At 38.0% G+C, this 15,900-nt stretch overlaps 1 protein-coding gene across 9 annotated transcripts in view; it reads left to right on the top strand.

The window, feature by feature from the left end:
- atp8a2 (ATPase phospholipid transporting 8A2) overlaps positions 1-10,512 on the top strand; it is a 46,143-nt gene extending 35,631 nt beyond the window's left edge. For all 9 annotated transcript variants that reach the window (XM_043225835.1, XM_043225834.1, XM_043225836.1 and 6 more), the window contains 8 exons: positions 15-93; positions 217-278; positions 2,309-2,365; positions 3,279-3,386; positions 5,800-5,888; positions 6,008-6,112; positions 8,425-8,516; positions 9,332-10,512. In XM_043225835.1, the coding sequence (XP_043081770.1) occupies positions 15-93; positions 217-278; positions 2,309-2,365; positions 3,279-3,386; positions 5,800-5,888; positions 6,008-6,112; positions 8,425-8,516; positions 9,332-9,426 (687 nt within the window). In that variant the 3' untranslated portion in view covers positions 9,427-10,512. The remainder of the gene's footprint in view (positions 1-14; positions 94-216; positions 279-2,308; positions 2,366-3,278; positions 3,387-5,799; positions 5,889-6,007; positions 6,113-8,424; positions 8,517-9,331) is intronic.
- The last annotated feature ends 5,388 nt before the right edge of the window (positions 10,513-15,900 follow it).

Below are 15,900 nucleotides of genomic sequence, written 5' to 3'. Positions count from 1 at the left end.
TTCTCTTTTTCCAGGTCTTTTGGGGTCACTGTATAAATGCTCTCATTCACTCCATTATTCTCTTCTGGTTTCCACTCAAAGTTCTGGAGCACGGTAACTATTGCAAGCATTCACACACACACACACACACACACACACACACACACACATGTAGACCACTCCAACTCAAGTGTGCAAACCGTTAAGTGTCTTTCATCGCACGTTTTGTTTCTTCAGACACTCCCTTTGACAACGGCAACAGTGTGGACTACCTGTTTGTAGGGAACATCGTCTACACGGTGAGTTGTCAGCAGTGGCATTTACTGCACCGTAGCTCCCTGCCAGTGAGAGGTCACACATCATTTCCTTGCTAGTGCTGTTATTCCGTTCGTCGGCCGCCAGTGTTTACACTGTAAACTTGTTAATGTCTCTTTACGCTGGCTATTCTTGAAAAAAGTTCTTGCGAAATAATCCCACAACTCAGAGCAGAAACGACAGGAACTCTGAGGAAACTGATGAGAACCGACAAGACCGCTCACCGCTGGCATTTGTGGGCAGTTTACGACTAAAATTATGCATTTCAGGTCTACCGTTCTAACAGTCGTTTAACTTATTTATTGCTTTAAATGATTGGAATGGTTCATTTAGATTTTTTTTTGGCCTATAGTTTTTGTGGTCCTAACTATATTTTAAAAAAATGCATTACATTATTGTAACTTATTTAATTTTTTTATTTTTTTATCTATTATAATTTAGGGATACCCTTGGGATATATTGGTAGAAATATTCTGGTAAAACAAAATGTATTATTTATATATATATATATATATATATATATATATATATATATATATATATATATATATATATATATATATATATATATATATATATATATTTTTGAAATCTTAGAGGTTTGGCTGACAAAAAAAAAGTGTCTGATCTAAATGATTAATCAGCCTGAAGGAAGCCCTGTATGGTGGGCCTGGTTTATAAAATAAGACCTCACACCAGTCACACAGATTTTTTTTATGGGTTGTTCACATAGGCCATGTTCTTGTGGTTAAAATCTGGATGGAGGGCAATAGAATTGAACAGTACACTGGGTTTTGAGACACATTTTTGAAACCCTGCCTTAAAAGCACAGTTCTTATTGCACAAAAGCCTTTAAAAATTTCACAAAATGCAAAGCAACTGCCAAAGATATCTGTCTGCATATGTACATAAACCAGCATTTTAAAAATAACTTTTTACAGCACAAAAATCTCATAATCCAAGTCCAAAAATTGGCTTAAGTTCGACGGTTTTGTTACAGAACCTATGTTTTAGAGACACAGCTGTGCAATAAATGCAGATTTTGATAGAGAAGGTTTAATGTGCTAAAAACCTCTCAGAGAAGTTGTATGATCTTTTCATCAGTTTCAGTGAAATGCATTGTTAAAAAAAGAAAAAGAAATTCATAAAATAAAACAGCAATTGGTTAAAAAGTGTAGTAAGACCAGTTGACCAGTCTGACCCATCCCAATTAACAAAAAAACTGTGTTTGCTTTAATTACATGAATCACATTCAGAATTGAGTCAGATTTGTTTGGGCAAATAATTCATTACACAGATCCTGTCTTTGAGTGTTTAGTCTTTTAAATAAATCAATTCATCAAAGAGCTGGCTCAAAAAAGTTTTTTCATGACAATGTTGATTGGGCTTCACGTTTGATTTGCAGCCTGCAAAGAAAATGCTGACGTGTCTCATTGTTTCACAGTATTTTTTCCCATTCACATTCAGTACAGACAACAGGCCCCAAAAACATATTTCATGCCACTTTTCGGCATCTAAATCCCTACAATTCCCTCCCCACTAGTCAATCAGTAAACTGTATTTCGCTTATAGCTCCGTGTTGTGCTCTTGGCTGTCCATTATAAAAATGAGGCCGTATGTATGTGTGCAACCCAGACTATTAAATACAGTACGTTGGGGTTTTTGGAGGCGATACTAGACTCTAGCCATTAAAACAGTAATGAATGAGTCCCATGGGGAGTGAAGTCTTTGTGTGCTGGTATTTCTTTTCTGTTCCTTGCAGGCTTGTGTGTGTGTGTGTGTGTGTGTGTGTGTGTGTGTGTGTGTGTGATTACTTTAAGGGCTAAATGTGTAATTGTGTTTTAAAGCAGTGTGTGTCGCTAGAGGCAATAGTAAGTCGATGCCTGTGTGAAAGCCCTCATCTGTTTTTTTGTGTTGAAGCTGTACAGAACGTTTTACCAGGATGATGAGTGCATATCATTACTGTTATTTATGACTTTTTCTCTCTCTCTCTCCGTCTCTCTTCCTGGTGCAGTATGTAGTGGTAACTGTATGTCTGAAAGCCGGTATGGAGACCACAGCATGGACAAGGGTACGTCAGTCCCCATCCTCCTACACAAACACACACACATACACATACACACACTCCTCACCGCCTGTTATCTGGTAAAAAGGATGCCACTGATGTTATAGAATTGTAAAAGCAAAACTTAAATGACTTAAATTATTACAAAAATGTATATTAAAATTAGTTATTTTAAAATTTAAATTATTATAAAAGTTAGTTAATGCTAAAAAAGAGGAAAAATATCTGAATATCTTGTTTTCCTTAAACCATACTTAATTTTAATATATTTTTTAGAAAACATATTCAGTATTTTTTACATATTTGTACTGTGAAAAAGGGACAAAACTACTAAGAAAATAATTTTTGCAGTCAGTGGTAGTGCTGTCTAATATTGCATATTACAAAGCATTTGTTATGTCTGAAATAAAAGACTGCAAATATTTAGTAATTTTGTTACTAAAAGTGTTTACTTAAATGAAGTATGTTTACGCTTAAAATAAAAGAAATAAGAATGAAGTCACTTAATTTTATATAATTGTTTTTTGAGTAACTGTGTAAGAAAACGTTTTGCAATGTATCAAAGCAGCATTTGATGCATTAAATTTATTCCAAAGCATTTTTTTAATCCCAATTAAAAGGAGATCCCCACTATACAACACTTCACACTTGACATTATGCGTCTTATTCTATAGGAAGGTCATATATATTCTGGGAAGTGCTTTAGATAGATGGGGAGCATGCTGCTATGTCAGGACATTTCTGTGTCCCGCTGCGGTGTGTGTTGAGGAGACGTCGACACTCCTCGTCCGTTCAGCTGTCCTCACACCAGATCTTGTGATGAAGTAGAGCAGCCTTGGAATTCACATGGTTTCCATTACAGTTGAAGAAGTCTATATTCAGTGTGAAACTGACCATGACCTGTTTTCTCTTGTTCTAGTTTTCTCATCTGGCTGTATGGGGCAGCATGGTGCTCTGGATGTTGTTTTTTGCCGTCTATTCTGCAATCTGGCCAACCATTCCTATAGCACCGGATATGTTGGGCCAGGTGAGTGCAAATACACACACACACACACACACACCTGCTCATGTTTGTGCTTTTACACTCACCTCCTGTACCTGACTGCAGCCCGGCGCCTGAATGACTTGCTTTCTGGGTGTTCTGTGTCAGATTTATGGCCCACCATCCCATTTTGCAGTCTCCCTGCACCTGCCACACAGTCACCCGAGCCCCAGGCTTTTACGGCCTACCCTGGAAGTGTTGACTCAAGCGGGTGGGCTGGTTTGTGCATCACTACAGACATCTGTGTGTGTTTTTGAATGAGAAATACTACAGAAACGGTTTTTGCCCTGTCCCCACAGTGACTCCGTAACCTACCAAGTCGCCTCGCTCTCTGTTGCTTACATAGGTAGTAACTGAAATGGAACATGCTAAGTATTATAGGCCTCTAGCAATTTACAGTGTTTCAAATGTTTTACAAATAACCCCCTCCCCTAATGTAAATTGAATGGGACATTTGACTCGACTGATAGAGATTAGAGATTGGTTCTAGCATGTTACTACACTAACAAAAAATGAATGAATCTATCAATGTATCCTAAGGTTTGACAGAACAATGTACAAAAAAAAAAACTAACATGGAAGATAAACCTCTCTCTCATTACTACATATTTGTAACCATTCACCAATTTCTCCTCTTAAACCCTAAAAATGTGTGTATATATATATATATATATATATATATATATATATATATATATATATATATATATATATATATATATATTTTTTAACATTATATACATTATAAAAAAATAATTATATTGAATAAATTAAATTATGAATATCAGTAATATATTATTAAGAATGTTCATGCATTATATATTAATAATTAGTTTTTATAAACTTGTATATTGTGACATTTTACTGTTATTTCTATGAAAAATGTTTTCCCTTGTTTTGTCCAATATCTTGGATATTTTGCCAAGTGATATCTCAGTTCTTTCAGGGATTGTAATGCATACGTCTCAGGAGGCAGCATAATTGAAAGTGTGCCTACGGTGCCCCAAAATGCTACACAGGGGGGCGACTCACTGGAGTTTTGAACAAAGCTAGTGTGTGCGTGCTGTGGGAGTGTGGAGTGGTCGGGGGTGGGATAGAGCTCTCTGAAGCCCTCCGGCCCATTAATTCGATTTGTGTCAGAAATCAGGAATGTGCTCAAGTATCACCACAGCTGCTTAAAAAGAGAGAGAGAGAGAGAGAGAGAGAGAGAGAGAGATGGGACATCCCTCACTCTTTACCCTGCAGCGTTGGCTGTCCAGCCGTTCATTTTTTAATCTCTCCATCTCTCCATGCAGGCCAAGCTAGGAGCACACACTGCATGTTTTTCCAGAGCTGTATATCAGTGTGTGTATTTTTGTGTGTCTGCTCGTCTGAGAATTCGGGAGGGTTGGTCTGGGGGTGTATGTGCAGCTGTTGCGAGGGGACGCCGTCTAATGGTTTTCGGAGTCTAGAAGATTCCGGCAGGGATATCAGCTGTGGAGGATCTTTAAAAGTGTGATCACTTGATTGCACACCTTGAAGCTTTCTTCAGTCTGTCTTTTAACATTAAAAGTCACTTCAGAAAAATCTGTTCCTAAATCAGATTCATTTGTAGTAATAAAGTGGAACAAATGTAATGCTCTCATCTAAAATATATTGAAATATGGATAGATTAATATATCTATCTATTGCTATAAACCAGCTGACCTAGGCTGGTTTTAGGATGATAATCTAAACCGAAATCTTTTGTATCAATGTATAAAATGAATAAAAGTTGAATAAATTAATAAGTTTACATTTCTTTAAAAAGAAGAGAAATTTACTGACCCCAGACATTTGAACAAACGTGAATATTGTTATTGAAAGATTTCAGTTTTAAATTAATGCTTTTTTTCGTTAAAGAATCCTGAAAAAAGTATCACAGATTCCCAATAAAAATTTAAAGAGCACAACAGTTTCCAGCACAGATAATAAATCAGCATATTAGAATAATTTCTGAAGGATCACATGACACAGAAGACTGTAGTAAGTAATTCAGTTTTGACGTAGGAATAAACTCCCTTGTTATAAATATACATATAATATAAAATCTTCTGTGTATATAATGTTGAAATGTTACACAGGTTAGAAAAATGAGTTGGAGTTGTATTATTATATATAGTTTTCTTTCAAAAGTGACTCATTAGGGTGGAAAAAGATGCTTCAAATTGGGCCATTAAGCAGAGACGGGGAGGAAGGACTAGCGCAAACAGTAGACGATAGAGTTAGGTAAACAGGGTAATTGAACTCTCCCACAGGTCAAAGGTGACCCAGTCAGTCAACAACCGTTGCAAGGAGAGAGAAATCCAGCATTGATTGGGAGTTGCGTTGTTTGCAGAGCATTGATTTCAAATTGATGATCTGTTTATCTTTGTTTCAGGCTGGTAGGGTGATGCAGTGCTGGAGCTTCTGGCTGGGCCTGATACTGGTGCCAACAGCATGTTTACTCAAAGATGTGGTGTGGAATGCGTGAGTAATGTACCACACATATACATATCACTGTATGCATGGGAAAATACAGTGTGATTTGGCAATATATGTTACTCGCATAAACTCGCATATACACATATGTGTATGTCTGCATGCAGAGGACGGCGCACAGTGAGGAAGACTCTGCTGGAGGAGGTGCAGGAGCTGGAGGCTCGGGCTGTGGACCCTGGGGCGGCCGTCCTCAGAGATGCCAGCGGCCGCAGGTATGTTCCTGAGTATGCCTTGATGTAAACCAGCATATCCATCAACTCCCTTGTAATATCTCGTGTTGAATTACAAATTTAGATTCAGGCAAATGCATAATTGCTTTTTGTTGTGTTATTCTTAACAATTAAAGCTCAATAAAATGTATTGACAGTTAGTTACATTTTTACTTTCACTTCTACTTTTACATTTAGATATAATTTAATTGAATTAATTTACTAATACATTTTAATACACAAATACATTTATTTAATTATTAATATAAGCTTAGCAATGTTGAAAATACCCACTTTTTTATTTCCATTTTATTTGCTCGTTGCAAAAGGAAGCTCACTAGGTTTTGGAGAGGACTGATTGTGTTTATGATTTGTTTATGTCTTTTGTCTTTGCATATTGTTTGTGAATTAGTTTGTGGATGCGTGTTTGTGAAAGACACTTTGTTTGTGTTCGCTGTGATGCTCTAACCCCTGCCTGAACACCCACAGACCCAATGCTGAAGATTCATAGACTCATACAGTCAAAGGCAGGCATGTGCAGGTAGAACCAGCTGCCCGAGTCTCTCTATAGGATGTGCAGTGACCTGTTTCCTCCTTCCCTTAACCTCCCTTTCATCACCATCATCATAATCATCTCACGACTTCCCTTTCACTTTTCTCTTTCACATTCTGCAATATCAGGCGGCCATGAGCTGGACAGGTTTGCCTAGCTATAAGCACTGGGTGTGTGTAGCTTCCTTAAGATCGTAGCTCTGTGCATGTGTTTGTTTTCAAACTGTGTGTTTGTGGTTTTGAGGCTGACTGCGTGGAGCGATCGCATGGATTTAACAGTTTATCCCAGAGATATTACTCTACATATTGCATTTGGTGTGCAGCCCTATATGAGACAGGAACTTGGCAGACAGACGTGTAGTCTCATGCAGTTTTTTTGTAATACCTTGGAGTGTTTCGTGGTCTTTAGGCCATTAATTTATGGCCAGGGAGTTGACAGAATGGACTTCTAATCAGAGGGATGTTGGCCGTAAGCCCTGTTTGCGTTTACCCTCTCATTCCCCCAGAGCAGAACACTTAACCTCATTTGTTTCAGTAAATATCCAGCTGTAAAAAACATAATGGTTGTAAGTCATCCTGAACGAGTGTAGAAATCCGCTGAATGATTAAACGTCAGCTTGAATTCGACATCACTGGATGGAGGCTGACGCAATTGAAGAGCGTATCTTAGGCGTTTACATTTAAAACTCTATTTACTAAGACCCCAACTAGCCCTGCCGGACAAAAGCGAAGTATTTTCCGAAGCGTAAGCCAAGCCTGGACTCCTACGTGAGGGACAGTTGGAGGAAAATAAGTTATTGAAAATTTGATTAATCAAAACAACTGTCTGATATCCCAAGGATTGTCCACGTTCCAGAGAAACGACAGAGGAAGAAAGAGCTCCGGTTACCAGCGAGCCTATGCGTCATTCCATCCTTTTATTTCTTTATTTATCCATTCATCATCCCCGTCTTTCAACCGATCATCTGTTTTGCAGACATAGTTTTCGTTGGCCCATGTTCTGCCATATCTCATATACTGTTGCCGAATTTTTTTACAACGCAGCCAAATGAATGCCACGTCCTTCCCAACGATAACAGTGCAAACAGTCCCCTCCGTAGCACAATATGAGTTCGAGCTGTAACCTTGAGAAGTTTGGCCTTCCTCCATAACAACTGGTTTTCGGATCACTCTTTCTTTTATGGATGAGGGGAAAGATCGCTTTCATCTGATTTACAGGGAAACATCGTAGACTGATTGTTCTACATGGAACGTGTTTATCAAAGACGGGGTCGGGCTCCTTTGATTTCTCATCATTTCAAAACTGGCCGTAAAATAGCATCGGATCCGGTTTCCAGAATTGAAATTTCGCCGTTTCATTCAGCGACCAGAGACTTCTTTATTGGCTGCATTAATTTTAGAATAAAGAGCTGTTGAATACTTCTCATATTGATCGGTTTTGTTTGAAAGCTTGAGGATTTAGTGCTGTGGAAATATTCGAGGAGATGTTTTTGGACTGCAGGCCTAAGTTTAATGTTGTTTAGGAGTGCTTTGGGAAGCCGTTTCTAAGAATTGTCCGAGTATGTGAGCATAAATATGCGTTCTGCTCGAGTGAACCTCATTAAGAGTATCTGACATTCGCCAGGACAGCCAAGCGGCAGAGTAGAGGACTGTGTGTTATAGAAATGCATGTGATTTTGACCTCTAGCTGTCATGTGTGTAGAACATCAGCCAGTAATTGTTCTGTGATTGGTGGCTTAACCCGTCTGTCTCTGTCTGTCCAGTCTGAACGAGCGTGCCCATCTGCTGACACGAGTCTTTAGGAAAACGCCTTCTAGCGTGGGACGCTCAAACTCTGTGCAGCAGACCGTGTCACGTAAGTGCATGTTCCACACCCATTTTTACCCTTCACACCCACTGAGATCTGCAGAACCTGTACAACTGTAACTAATTATTATCAGTATTATATTATTAGTAATCTGCCTGTTGTCAGAGCTTTGAAAAATGAAAATAAAATATTAAATTAATCTGTCACTTTGAATAATCAGATAAATAAAGGTTTATATACAGAAAGGTTAATTTTCTGTATTTTATTAAGGGGAAAACAGTTTTCATGTAATCCATTTTTGAAGTTTACGGTTGGTTAAAAAAAAAAAACCTTTTTTTTTCTTCTCGCCAATATTGCATTTATATTTGATCACAAATACTGTAAAAACAGGAATATTGTCATATATTAGTACATATTTAAATAACGTCTTAATATAATTTTAAATATAGTTCAGTCTTGAAATTTAATTTTCAGATTTAATTTATTTGCCTTTGTCATCATAATACAAAGTATTCAGTGTCACATCATCCTTCAGAAGTCATTCTAATATACTGATATGATGCTCAATATGCAATTTCTTTTATTATTATTGTTGAAAACAGTTATGCTGCTTAATATTTTTGTGGAAACAATGACACATTTTTTGCTGAAAAAAAAGAAAAAAAAAACATGAACATTTCGGCCCTTAAGCCTTTTTAAATGCATTTTTAAGACCCACTGCCACCCTAATATGAAGAATAACATTTTTGGGGGGAAAATAATTGTGGTATATCGACAGTACAGCTGGACAGTTTGTGCTTTAATTACGACGCACACAAATATCCCCATAATACAGGCAATTTTTTTTCTCTCTCTTCCAACAGATGGATATGCGTTCTCGCAGGAGGAGCATGGCGTGGTGTCGCAGTCCCAGGTTGTTCGCTCCTACGACACCACCCGTCAGCGGCCCAGTCTGTAGCTGTAGCCATGGCGACAGCTGGTAGAGACTTTAACGACACACCTGTGCTGGGTGATCCTGCTGTGGCCTTTAAGCTGAACTAAACTGAACTGGGCACAGCTAGCGCAACACCCGGCCGAGCTACATAACACACCGCCTCCCGACCAGGGAGTGGATTTACAGGAAACGGAGGGTTGGGGGTGGGCGGGCATATTCTCACATGGAAACAGACAGCCGAAATGCACTACACACGAACGGACAGGAGAAAGGAGCCAGGTAGCATTCAGAAGAGGATGCCAAAAGAGACAATGGTATCACTATCACGAGTCACAAGACTGCTTCATTTGGTTCGACATGGTGCGGGTGCGTGTTTGCATCTGCGCTTTCGTGTATGTGAGCGTATATATTGAGAAGGATGTGCATATGTGCTCTTATCCGTTGTGTGTGTGACGGTTGTGGGGCGGCTGTTGCGCTACTCTGTGTGTCTGCATGTGCGTGTGTTTTTGTTGAGTCCTAGCGTTTGCGTCTCCAGAGATGGGAGTTTGGCGTATCCGTCCTCACCACGGCGAAGCAGGAGGGGAGGCCACTCTAAACAAACACAAAACAGCCACCCACATGCATACACTCTTTTTGGAGGAATGCCCATTGCTGACCTGAGATGGGGGAGGTGTGGCTTACAGATGCCGCAGACACACGCATGCACCCACACGCATGCACCGTTCCCATCCAGCGAGGCTGCCAAAACACACAGCGATTCCTCTGAGGCGGAACCCCCACCCTGCCGCATGGAGCTTCCCAGCTTACCACACACACACAAATACACCTTCTCTCGCTCTCTGTCTCACCTAATCTTCTACTTAATGGCGGCCTCTGTATCTTAGAGCTCATGTTCTCTCCGTCTGCTCTCTGTCTTTGATTCTCTCTCTTTTTCCAGATCGGTAATCTCCATGTCTCCTTGTTCTCTTGGTCTAGTTATCCTTTCATTCCCTCTCTGTTCCAGTCGGTGGCTGCTGTGGATCACAGCTGTAGCTTTTGCTTTTGTCCGCTTTTACTCGACCTGTCGGGTTTCTGGACTGTTTTGTCAAATAAACTGGACTTGTGACTCTGTGTCATTCTCTTTTTAAGCCTAGATTTTGTCCTGTTATTGTTGGCCTTTAAATATGAGTCATTTCAGATCCAAAATATTATTGTTCAGTTTTAAGTTTCGCACTCAAGTCGCTCCAAACTTTCTTCTGTGGAACCAAATAAAAATATGGTAAGGCTGTTTGCAGGATTTTAAAATCAAATGTAAGACACTTAAAAAACCTACACAAGTAACATTAATACCACATGAGCAGGGATGGGCAATGGTAACATATTAAATCTCTAAATGAATGTAAAGAACATGATTTATATGTTGAGATACAGGTTTTCACAGAGATAAAAAATACATTTTAGCTATTTTTATGAAAATAGGTGAGTCAAAAGTATATATTAACAAGAATAATTATCAATTACATTAATATACAGTAACATGAATATATCTAAGTGTCTTTAAAATATGGGTAGATTTTGCACATTAGTCTGAACAAAAACAGCAGAAAATCAAATTCTTCCTCCAGAGTTTAGCCTGAGTCTCCTTCCATTTCTAACAACTGTTGATAATGGTTGAGATCACAATAGGGTTGTAATATTATCTCAATTGTGAGTAGGATGCGTTTCATGCAAGATTTTGTTACTGGACAACCTTGGAATAAATTAGTGGTGAGGAGACTTCCTGGAAAAACAAGATTGTTAAAAGGTATGCTGTTAATTCACTGCTAACTCAGGAGGAGGTTTCGACACTGCAAGGTCATTGGAAGATTTTGACCTATTTAAAAGAACGATTTAATATTTAAAAACGTCTCACACTTCAGAGATTGGCAGCTGCAGTTCACTGAGTCTTGTTGACCCAACTCTCACTCGCGAATTCGAAACTGGTTTGTGAATCTTTTGATTTTGACCAGTTGAAAAGAACCGGTTCAAATGAGTCAATTGTTCGTGATATAGAGATCGCATGGAGATTCTCCTGGCTTGAGTTTAACTAATTGATTCAAATTCAGTTATAGGTAAATTATGTAAAAATGTTATTCATTCTATTATGTTTTAACTCCGTACATTCGTCATGTTTTTAGGGATTACCAAACTTGTGTGAAAACAGGCTCAGCAAGAGAAATCGTTGTAAAATTACTGAGCTAAAAGATGAGCTTAGCGTGATTTGGCCAACTTACATGCCGTCTTTATTAAAATGAAAGCCAACATTCATTAGAAGGCTTATAACTGGAGTCTGATTTGTGCTTTTTTCCTGCCGGGTTTGTTTGAAGTGCACTACAGAGCTGAGTCAGAGTTACAGGTTAGGAAATGAGCTGAGGTGGAGTGTTATTTTAAGATTAAAAACAGGAAAGAAAAGAGAGTACTGACACATTTACAGAATATGTAGATATTACCTTATTTAAACCCCGAATCATTCAATTTGCCACAGAACACATAAGTGCTTTGAAAACAGAAACTCTAGGTATGTGAAGGATGAGCCAAGCAGATGTGTTGTTAATTAACTATGGATGCGTCAAATGGATATTTATAATACATTTTTTAAATAATAATCCCATAAGAGTTATTGTAAGTGTTAATGTAACTGTAAGGGTGTGTGTGACCCTGTAAACCCCATCAGTCCCATGATCCCTCACTGCTAAGAAGTCCACACCCACGTCTCTGAATATGAGCCAGCTCTGTCCAGCTCCACTGCCTCCAATATGGGGAATCCATTCCTGTTCCACCTCAGCAGGAACCACATGGATCCGTTTCAACTCTGTCCAATGACTCCCCAAACGTTAGTCTGACCCTAAAGTTTCCATATATACATGCCAAGAACACAGGCAGACCTAACTAACTTCAATTATTGTGGGTTTTGTTTGTATATTACAGTTGCAGCAATTGTCTGGGTGGAAAGTGTGACTAGTTATGTGTGCAGTTAAGTGTGTTTAAAGGCTCTTGTTTAAAGAGTTTTTATACTGGCAAGTTGAAGCATTAAAAAAACTATTTGTGTAACTTTCGGGTAATATTTATATAGATTTAAATCCTTTCTCATATGTGCAAAACAAATATTATTAACTACACACAACTGTCATTTGGTTATATATTACTTGCAGATTTTTTTAGTGGATGTGTATGTCACATACATATTGCCAAAAGTATTGGCTCACCAATCCAAATAATCAGAATCAGGTGTTCCAATCACTTCCATGGCCACAGGTGTATAAAATCGAGCACCTGGGCATGCAGACTGGTTTTTGTTTTTGTTTTTTTATTTACAAACATTTGTGAAAGAATGGGTCGATCTCAGGAGCTCAGTGAATAGGATGCCACCTGTGCAACAAATCCAGTAGTGATATTTTCCACAGTCAGCTGTCAGCTGTATTATAAGAACGTTGAAGCATTTGGAACGACAGCAACTCAGCTACAAAGTGGTAGGCCACGTAAACTGATGGAGCAGGGTCAACGGATGCTAAAGCGAATAGTGCAAAGAGGTCGCCAACTTTCTGCAGAGTCAATCGCTGCAGACCTCCAAACTTCATGTGAAAGAGATTAGCTCAAGAACAGTGCGCTGAGAGCTTCATGGAATGGGTTTCCATGGTTGAGCAGCTGCATCCAAGCCATACATCACCAAGTGCAATGCAAAGCGTCGGATGCAGTGGTGTAAAGCACGCCCGCCACCAGACTCTAGAGCAGTGGAGACACGTTCTCTGGAGTGATGAATCACGCTTCTCCATCTGTCAATCTGATGGGCGAGTCTAGGTTTGGCGGTTGCCGGGAGAATGGTACTTGTCTGACTGCATTGTGCCAAGTGTAAAGTTTGGTGGGAATTATGGTGTGGTTAAAGTGAAAGGAACTCTGAATGCTTTAGCATACCAAGACATGTTGGACAATTCCTTGATCCCAACTTTGTGGGAACAGACTGGAGCTGGCCCCTTCCTCTTCCAACATGACCGTGCACCAGTGCACAAAGCAAGGTCCATAAAGACATGGATGAAAGAGTCTGGTGTGCATGAACTTGACTGGCCTGCACAGAGTCCTGACCTCAACCCAGTAGAACACCTTTGGGATGAATTAGAGCAGAGACTGAGCGCCAATCCTTCTCGTCCAACATCAGTGTGTGACCCACAAACGCGCTTCTGGAAGAATGGTCAAAAATTCCCATAAACACACTCCTAAAACTTGTGGACAGCCTTCCCAGAAGAGCTGAAGCTGTTTTAGCTGTTGGTCCACCCAACGTCATATAGAACCCTATGGATTAGGAATGGGATGTCACTTAAGTTCATATGCGAGTCAAGGCAGGTGAGCGAATACTTTTGGCAATATCGTGTATATTGTGAGGGAAAACTTTATTTTTAGTTTTGTTCAATGTGATTAAATCATGTTTTAATAATCGTAAAAAAAAAAAAGTATACATATTTTTAAAAGGAACAATTTCCACTAAATTGATTTCCGTTGTTGTAGAACAACCTGTTAACATTTCTCTTTTACATGTTAACAGCTTGTAAATGTCTTTTGAACTGGCAGCACTTCATCTTTCAACAACATGAAGAATATGACCATTTGTATTAATCTCAATGTTGACAGGTGCCATAATTTTCTGTCATTCTTCATTTACTGGTTTATTGGAATCTCCCTCAGAGAGACAAGAAAAATTACTTTTATTTATTAGAGTACTTTAAAAGTGTACTCTTTATTATATTTGAAGTTTTTGGAAGAAAATGAATACTTTTACTCGGATTCATTGCATTAATCATGAGTGACAGTAAAGATATTTCTATATTTACAAGAGACTTATTTCGACAGTTTTTTGATCATTTAGTTCTGAAAAATGTATCCGTTTAAAAAATGTTTCATATCGATAAATATGCTTTTTGATTAGCAAATCAGCATATTAGAATGATTTCCGAAGGAACACGGGACACGGAGTAATCACAGCAATAAAATGTAAATGTGATTATACTTCACAGTACTGTTTTTATTGTATTTTTTATCACATAAATGCAGTCTCTGCATGACTTTCAAAATCTTACCAACCCCAAACGAAACAGTAGCGTGTATAAATATAATTTATAGCTGTTCAATCATGACGTCAACTCAGGCTAATTCAGCTTGGTTTCCAGTATCTAGTTCATATATTTAAAAGTAATATGAACATGTGCATAGAGCTTTATGACTAAATGTCTGTCTGTATATGCAAACACTTAGCATGGAAACTATGCAAAGATTTATGCACGCAGCCCTTGGTCTCAGTTTCGTCATGAGTGTTGAGAGTGATGAAAGTCTTGCACTTAAAGTCTGTGTGTAACAGGAGCACTCGGGTTTAATTTAGACGAGGCAGTGGCGCAAACGGTCCCTGCATGTCTTCATTTGAGAGCGCCACACATACCGCTGACAGCAGCACTCAGCATCTCTTACAAACAACCCAGTGACACTTCACAGTCTCTAAAAATATTTATTATAATTATCATATTTCATATGTAAAAGACAAGTAGCACCCTGCTCTCAAGAGAGAGAGGCACATTCAAACTCAAATACACATTCAGTTTTACAAACGCACACATATCAATCTGATGTGAATGTGAAGTTGCTCAAAGACACTTTTCCTGTAGGGGTATCTCAAACGTTATTTATAGTTCACCAAAATAGAAAAATGCTGTTATCATTTATTTATGTTAGGCCAAACAATAGAACACAAAAGGTGACATTCGAAAAAAAACAATTTATGTATTGTATAATTTATTCTATATTATAGTTTTTTTTTTTTTTAACTAGTTTTGGTTTTTAGCAGTTGCGTTCTGCTTTTGTTTTAGCTTCAATTTATTTGTATTTCACTTTAGTACTTCAACTTAAACTGTAGTCCGTTTAAAAAGCAACAGGTTTTTCTTTTAACATATAATTTATTTTATATCATTTTTGGTTAACTTTTAGCAATTTTTGCTGTAATAAAAATGGCAAAAGCAAATAGATTTTAGTTTGTTAAAAATTTCTATATAAAAATTATTTTTCATAGTTTATTTGTTAGTATAAAACTAACAGCATTGACTGTCATCAGATGAAAAAAGACATTTTTTAAAATATTATTAAAACTATTTATCTCTAAGTTATTTCCCTTTTTATTTTGTACGTTTTCCTTTTAAATCACATTTTAGTAATTTTGTTTTGTGTGCTTTTGTCTTTTTTTTTTTTTTTTTTTTTGTCAACTTTTTTTTTTTCTTTTACTATAAAAATTAGCTTTCGCCATTTTTAAAAATTTTTCGCAGAGTTAAAAATATCTATTAAACTTTCATTTCAGTTTTGGTTAGTTTTTACTTGCCTACGATGCAAAAAAAACCCAGACATTTTTGAAATGTCTTCTTTTGCGTTCCTAAAAGTTTGAAATAACATTTTGGAGAGACTTTTTTTCGACTTCCAGCTCTAAAAACCCAAATAAGTCAGACTGGC

The sequence above is a fragment of the Puntigrus tetrazona genome, chromosome 24 (assembly GCF_018831695.1).
Source record: "Puntigrus tetrazona isolate hp1 chromosome 24, ASM1883169v1, whole genome shotgun sequence".
Lineage (NCBI taxonomy): Eukaryota > Metazoa > Chordata > Actinopteri > Cypriniformes > Cyprinidae > Puntigrus > Puntigrus tetrazona.
This window is presented reverse-complemented; position numbering and strand designations above follow the sequence as displayed.